Raw genomic sequence first — 7,981 nt, 5'->3', positions numbered from 1 at the left:
GTCTTTCTTATGTTTAATATCTTGACCAATATTAAAATAAAAAACATTTACTTCTTCAACCAGGTTGTACTGATTAGCCCAAGTTGTTTTATATCATATGTTTTATATGCTTATTCATGAATCCTAAACATACATAGACTTTAGCTTTTCTATTTTTCAAGGAAGAAAAATATACAATATTCTATAGTAAAATTTTCTGATATAGACAGACTATTCAATTTGCCTTTTTCAGCTTAACCTACCTTTAAGAAATTTCCTAGATAATACAAATTAAGAAAAACATAAATCTTATGAGGTCAGTGTCAAGTGCATAATCTCTGTACATGCCAGGCAGTAATACACGAGGTGAATATTTCAGAAAAAATACTATGGAGGGTGGTAATGGCTTTCCTTAACACCCACTGTGACCCAGAAATTTCTTGTGCATTGTTTCTGTTACTCACAAAAGTGCTGAAAAATAGATAGTTTAATCTACATTTAACAGATAAAAAAAAAACAACAACAAACTACTATTTAGGCTGAAGTGACTTGCCCAAGAACAGAAGGATCTAAAGGAGGATTCGAATCCTGGTCTCTATTTCTACTCTGAAGCTCGGCTCCCACTGTCCCTGGCTGCCAGTTAAAAACCCGCAAGTGGGAGTTTTACTTGGAATACTTCTGCGCCTGCAGAAAGGCACATGGTACATGAGTTTACAGTGTATTTAAGTGTGTGTTTAATTTTAACTTTTTCCTCATGTCTCTTTCCTTGTCTAACTGATCCTATTGACATGAAAGAGATCATTTCCTTCTCAAACTTCTGAACATTTACAGAAGAATAGTGCAGTCGCTTATAAAAAGTAAATTCCAGAATAAAATCATCTTTATTCTCAGAATCAAATCATCTTTATTCTCAGAAGCATTCAGTCTTTCTCCCTCGCTTTATCCCTCACACACACAGAGCTGAAATGAAGGTCAATGTTAATTGGAGGTCATTGACAGTTTACTCTGGAATACAGCTCTTAGCTAAGAGTGTGTTTAATATTCTACTTCTTAAGCCTGTAATATAACAATACTTCCTCAAAACAAAAGCAAGATTTGTGACTTTATTCTGCAGGTCAGAAATCAGAACATGCAACACATTACATGTAAAATTTAATCTACTATTAAAGTAGATTTTCAGCTGATTCCCTCCCCGCTCCCTTTATTACAGCACCAACAAGGGAAAAATAACTAATTGACACTAATGGTTTTTGTCTCCAGCTGATGAGATGGATTATCAGCGAAATCTATGCAGTGTGGAGGATATTCAACGGGAGCATTCTGAGCACTTATCTTAAAGGGACTTCAGGGGAAGTTCCTCTTCTTGCCTGGAAGCCCTGGGAACACATATACTCTCTGTGCAAGGCTGTGAAGGGTCACATGCCTCTGTTCAACAGCTATGGAAAATATGTCGTGAAACTTTACTGGATGGTAAGTTCACATTCATGTGCATTTGTCTTTAATATTGAAATATATTTGCCTTACGTGCTATTACCTAGGCAAATACAAAATGATGTAATTTATGCAGGATAGTAATTGTGTAGCTACTGGGGCGAAATGTCCTGCATGTGTAATTTTGGGTTGATAAGAAACACAGTTGTTTCTGTTGTGATACCAGTCCCCTGTGCTTTTTAAACTGGTGCTGCCCAGACCTCAAAGAGGTGGCCTTCTGCCGCCTTTGCCCTCTCAGGTATGTGGGTTGTGCAGGCAGGTGGCTGCACAGGCCTCTCTCGCCCATTCCTCTGTGATGTATCAGGGTCATGGGCAGGAGGGTGTGTGCTTCAGGATGGCCTGCTCCTTATCTCCCGGCATTTGTTGCTGCCAAGGAACCTGGTCTCATCCTTTTTGTTATTGTTGTTCTAAACCCAAGATGTATTTTCATGTTAACAAATCTTACTCTGACACATAATGTTTTTACCTCTGCCCCAAAAGAAGCAAATGAGACAGTAGGAAGTACAAATAGAGAATTAAAACCCCCTCAGTTAATATGGCAAAGTAGACACACCACATTTAGCAATGCTAGATTATATTAAACACCTTTGAGTTTCTAATGGTGAGATACTCTTCCTAAAGGCCCAGAGTCACAGGCAGGACCAGCTACATAATTTCACACCCCCTCATTAGAAAATTATTAGGAATTTCAAGACAATGATAGCAGTATTTTAAATCAAGCATAGGCTCCTTCTGAGCATGGGGTCATGCAACTGGTCCTAGTCACTAAGAAAGAATATTCTTGAATGTCTGAAGAAGTGGAAAAAGTATGAAAAGTTAACTGTTTCATTCTACATGTCTCAGAACATGACTTTTTCCTTAATGAGCCCTAGCCATCTATCTTCCCCGAATGGGGAATGTTGAAAACCATTGAGAAGAATTGATGAGATCATTATAGTGGGAAGGTAAAGATAAAGAAGGTGATGTTAGTCTCTGATATCCAAAATAGGATTTGGGATTTTTTTTTTTTTTTGATATTCACAGCAAGACAATAGACCTTGAAAGTCATAATGTTGTTAAAAGAGAAAATAACTTCCTGAATTCCTTTATTTTCTTTATTTATCAACCAGGAGACATATTTGGCAGACTAGACCTTAGAGTTTTAAATGTGTGCAGAGGAGTGATAGGGAGGATATGACGTTAAGAGTGGACACACAGTGGACAGGATTGAGGGATTGTAGGAAATGTAAACATGGGAATAGTGAAGAGGTCAAATGCTTGCATATTTGGCCCCCATTTCTGCAAATATGTCTAAACTTGAGGTGTGGTGGAGTTCAAAATTATTAAGAATTTCAAAACAGCATTAGCCAAACATTAAAACAACCCTGTTAGTTTCTCTCCCCACCCCCAACCCCTTTCTGCTTTCTTCTTTCCTTTACAAATTTACTTCTAGATGGAGGTCAAGATTTATTACTGCTACATTCCATTTTGCAAAGAAAATGTGGTTTGTTTCTCTCTTTAACTGTACTGATTCCTCACAAGCCCAAATCTACTGGAATTCAGAAAATTAAAAAAAAAAAAATGTGTTTAGTTCAGTTTGGAAATCTCAGTCTGATCCACTCGTTTAACCTGTCTCTTTAGATAACGTAGCTCTTGAGGGAAAAGGCCAGGCAAGCGGCAGCCAGAAAGCCTGCACCGTGTGTCCAGTGGCTTCTTCTGTTTCTTCATTGGTTTCATCCAAGAAATGGCTTGTGGGGTTTGCTAGCAGACTATTGAGCAGAGATACAACTGGTTCCATATGAATTGCTTTGGTAGGCAACTTGCTGGCATTCATTTCTGAAGTGCATGGTCATAGTCTTGTTCACTGAGACTGAGAGAAAGCTTTGCTGGCCCTTAGCATTTCTTGATCCATCGTTGGGCTATGCTAGGCCTTCAGGGTCCCTTGCACACTCAAAGGCAAAGGGACCACTTCCCTCAAGATAATAGAAAACATGTCACTGACAAATACATGTGAAGATAAAATGCGGTAATTAAGTAAAAAGAACCTCACAAAGGCCCTGACAAATAGTAGATTCTCAACACTATTAGATTCCTTTTTTCTTTCCTTTCTTTTTTCCTTCCTTCTTCCTTTCCCACTGCTACCTCCTACTATAGATGCCAAAGAGACAGATTCTTCTTCCTGGCTCTTGGTAGAGAAGGAGGTTTAAAGCCCATAATCGGCTTAGCAGCTCCTCACTTGCTCAGCAATGGTTCTCGAGCAAGGAAGTGAGGATGGAGGGAATATACAGTGGTTACTGGCAACACTCTGCCCACTTCTGCAATATGGCTTGCTGTGGTTCCTTTGCCCAAGCTTGCTTACTTCCCGTGCCATGTTGATGCTCAGTCCTCTCGTCTACCATCAAATCATATATGCCTGTCTACTTCTTAAATTGCCTTTATTTGCCTACTAATAAAACAGGTTATTCAAACTTTTGTTATGGAATAGTAAGTATTCTTTTATATATTGTAGATAATAATAAAAGAAGCACTTTTAAAATCTATCTTTTAACTTTGCGTCTTCTAGCCGACTGAGACTTGTAATTATATGTAGTCGATTATGTCATTGTTTTTCTTAACAGAGTCTAGGACATTTTTTGTTTAAAGTAAGATATCACTATCTCAAGAATATGAAAAAAATTTCCTCTTAATTTTATCTCATATTTCTTGGGCTTTTTTGTTTGTTTGTTTGTTTTAAATGTTTGGGCCTTAAATTTGTTTTATCTACTATGAGAAATAAAGAACTGCTTTATGGTATTTCAAAATCTCAGCTAGTTGCCCCAGCATTACATATTGAATGTTCTACATTTTACCCATGATTTTAAAAACCAATTTTATCATACACTAAATATTCAATATGAAATTGTATTTGTTTCTGGACTCTATTTTCTTCTACTATTTTATATTCTATTAAACTATTTTAAGAAAAAAAATCTTCCTAATACTGTATTGTGTCAATGTTTTCTTGGCATATGTTTTTTAAATATTTTAAAATATTTTTACTGCTATTTATATTGAACACTTATTTATAATTATTTATCCTTTATATATAAAAGGGATCAGGCCTTATCATTTTTTTCCCTCCTATAGCTTCCCTCTCTTGAGTATTTTATTTTGATTCATCTTTCATTCAGATGGATTTTGTGTTCCAAAATTTTACTCACTTAGAATATATATGTGTGTCATAATTTGGTTAACTTTGAAAATTGAGGTCTATTTTCTTTACATATGGTTACTGTAAGACTGATAATTTGGTTACCTATGAAATACTGGGATAGTAAATGCCTGATAATTTTCCGGTTTTAGTGTTAAGTACAGTTATTCGGGGGTCTTACTCTCCACGCTCTCGGAAACGCCGGCCCTCCCTCTCTGCTATCTCTGCTTCCTTCTTCTCCAGAGCACTGAGCGTGGAGCATCCAGCACCTCATACACTTAGCATATTCATTAGTATATGCGAAAATATATAAGAAGCCATGAACCTCTAGATGCTTTCTTTTCCCAGGACTTTGCTTAAAAATATATTTCTTATACTCATGCGTTGGTCCAATTTACAGTGATTTTCATAAGGTAAATACACAAGCCAGATTACAATATTCTCCTGCTAGTCCTCCTCCACTTTAATCCAATTCTTTAAAATTGGAATTGTGGTCTTCGAAAGGACATAGAATATTGATAACGATGGCAATAAATAGATAAATAAGTGCAATATTTAAAGGGCAGAAAGCAAGAACTTTGCTGTCTCAGAGACTGTATCCATGGGATAGAGAGATGGCGGCCTGGTTTTCTGGTTGGTAGGAATATGTACTGTTTGGGCTAGGGGCAGAAATTTCTATTTCGTTCTACCTAATTCCCAGGTGATAGTGCTGAGTTGACATCTGTGTATGTGTCACGTATAGTAAAAAATCAGAGTAAATTCTTTCTGACACATCCTGTGCCCTACATGTATATTCCTTCCTCTGTCACATCTTGTACACCTTGAGTCTCTTCCTCATTGTTTATTTTTCTTCAATTTATTGACGCTTTTTTACCTTTTTCTGACTGGACATTGATTTTCCTTCTCTGCCTTATTACATATATTCTTCTCCCCCTTTCCTGTTGTCCCTGAAGCATTTATCTTAATCATTTCTTCAAGGCAGACCAGCCTCTCAGAGCCTCTCTACATTTTGCTAATTTCATATTGACAGACATTAGGTTGTGACCAGTGTTGTATGAATACAACAATAATGTAAAATAACATCTTTGTGTATGTATTTTTGTCTACTTGCATGACTATTTTTTCTAGGATTTCTACAATGTGTACTTAATTTTTCTGTCAAAATATATGCAAATTTTGATAAGTATATTTAGGTTACTCTTGTATTTTAATTTGTAATTTGTATTTGATATAATTGGGATTTAACTCTGTCATTTTATCATTTACTCTGTTACTTCTGTTATTTTTTTGTATGTTTCCCTTTTCCTGTCCTGTGAGTTTCTTGAACATTTCTTAGGATTCTGTTTTGGTTTATCGTCTATTAGGAAAGACAGAAAAAGACATATGACCACTAAATAAGGCAATGTAAGTTCAGAGTTACACATGTTATACAAAGAAAACATTTTTCTTCCTATTTCTCCTATCTACCTGGGGAAAATATTAGTGTTCCTTGACTCCAGTTCAAATGTCACCTTCTTGTGAAGACGTTAGCAAAATTAGTTACATTTTCTTTTCTAGTCCTAGAGCACTTTGAACATACTGTGTTTTATATTGTTTGCATATATTCCTCCCTTACTGAACTATAAAAATTTAATGGTATAGGCCCTGTCTTATGTCAGTTTTTGAATTCACAATTCTTCTATCACTGCTAAAAATATTTCTTGGGCAAAGAAATGAATTTATAATAAAATTTCACATGTAAAACCAAAGTTTGAAAAAATCTTTGTGTTCACAAACATTAATGTTATCATTTGTGTCAAGCTTTTAATTATGAAGTGATATGCATATAGGTAAATATATAATGATTTTATTAGATAAAGAATTAACTTCCTGTTAAAAGAAAACTAGATATTTAATTAGAAGTAGGAATAATATGGTCATTGGAAGCATAAGATCACTGAGCCTATCAGGATAAATAATAATTACTAAAGTTATATTTGGAGAATTTTCATTATGATATTGTTATTTAATTATGCCCAAACTTATCTATGGTTGTATAATGTTTTGGCTCTGCTATTTGAAGCACTTTAATTTGCTGCATTATGTAAGATGGCGTACCCAAGAATGTGCTTACAAGACCTCATAAGTAAGGATTCTCATTTATATCCTTGTTTGGATGTGCTGTAATGATGTTAAATAAAATAATAAGCCAAAATTCTCAGCCAGAGTGGTATTGAAACCCAGTATGTCAGTCTTTAGATATGAGAAGTTAAAATAAAATATAAAACAGCAGTTGTACAGAAAATGTATGAAAGGGAAAACAATATAAATTATTAATAGTATATTTTTCTCGTTTTTAGGGTTGCTGGAGAAAGATAACCATTGATGACTTTCTGCCTTTTGATGAAGATAACAATCTATTGCTTCCATCTACGACTTGTGAATTTGAACTCTGGCCAATGCTTTTGTCTAAAGCTATCATTAAGCTGGCAAACGTTGAGTACGTAGAATATGGAATTATCACTTGCTTGTATAAAAGCAAAAAAGGCGAACTACAGTAAAAACAACTATATCACATCTATATATCCTATAGCTTTATTTTAAAAGCTTTCTTTCCAAACAATATCAACTTTCTGATATAAAAATGAATATACCAAAAACACTAATTTGAAGTATTGGATTAGCCAGCAATAAGATAATATTCTCCCTAGTAAAAGTACTCAAAGAACTGTTCTGTAGCCACTGTTCTCTGACAATGAATAGAAAGTCAATCTTAGAAAATGTTTCCACTTAACAAGTGAAAGAAGCTGTTTTATAGGGAAACATCTAAATACTGAATAACATATACTGTAATCCAGGTTTAGGTTCTGTATATGCAACAATAATTTACTAATCTTGAAAAACCCGAACTGTTCTGAAGCATGTCAATGTGCTCTTCATGCTTTTGGTGAAAATGATTCATTTTTCCTCAATATTCTTGTGAAATCTGCTTGTGTCTTATATTCCTTCATGGCTTGTGGTCATTCCATCTTGGCCCTAGCAATGCAAAAAAGCTTAGATGCTTGAGTTGCAAATGCATGGCAACTCTGTGTCTTTGCTTGTTGGAAGAATGCTCACATACACTGCACCAGCTTGAATCTGACACTCTATCCCACCCCTGCAGTGTGCCCATAGTATCCGCGTTCAATAGAACACACCCACATGCTTTAACAAGACCACATCAGCCATTTGCTCAAAGCTCAGCCCCCCGCCCCTTCTGTAAACAGCGGTGTCTGTCAGGAGCCAGTCTGCTTTTTGTGGTTTTTTTTTTTTTTTTTTAGGCTCAGCACCCTTTATCTCCCCCAAGGCTACAATAACAAAAAA

At 35.5% G+C, this 7,981-nt stretch overlaps 1 protein-coding gene across 1 annotated transcript in view; it reads left to right on the top strand.

The window, feature by feature from the left end:
* The window catches only part of ADGB (androglobin), a 154,175-nt gene that overhangs the window by 28,940 nt on the left and 117,254 nt on the right, over positions 1-7,981 (top strand). Inside the window, 2 exon segments of the mRNA XM_023528329.1 lie at positions 1,193-1,449; positions 6,979-7,118. Of these exon segments, the coding sequence (XP_023384097.1) occupies positions 1,193-1,449; positions 6,979-7,118 (397 nt within the window).

The sequence above is a fragment of the Pteropus vampyrus genome, unplaced genomic scaffold, assembly GCF_000151845.1.
Source record: "Pteropus vampyrus isolate Shadow unplaced genomic scaffold, Pvam_2.0 Scaffold24, whole genome shotgun sequence".
Taxonomy (NCBI): Eukaryota; Metazoa; Chordata; class Mammalia; order Chiroptera; family Pteropodidae; genus Pteropus; species Pteropus vampyrus.
This window is presented reverse-complemented; position numbering and strand designations above follow the sequence as displayed.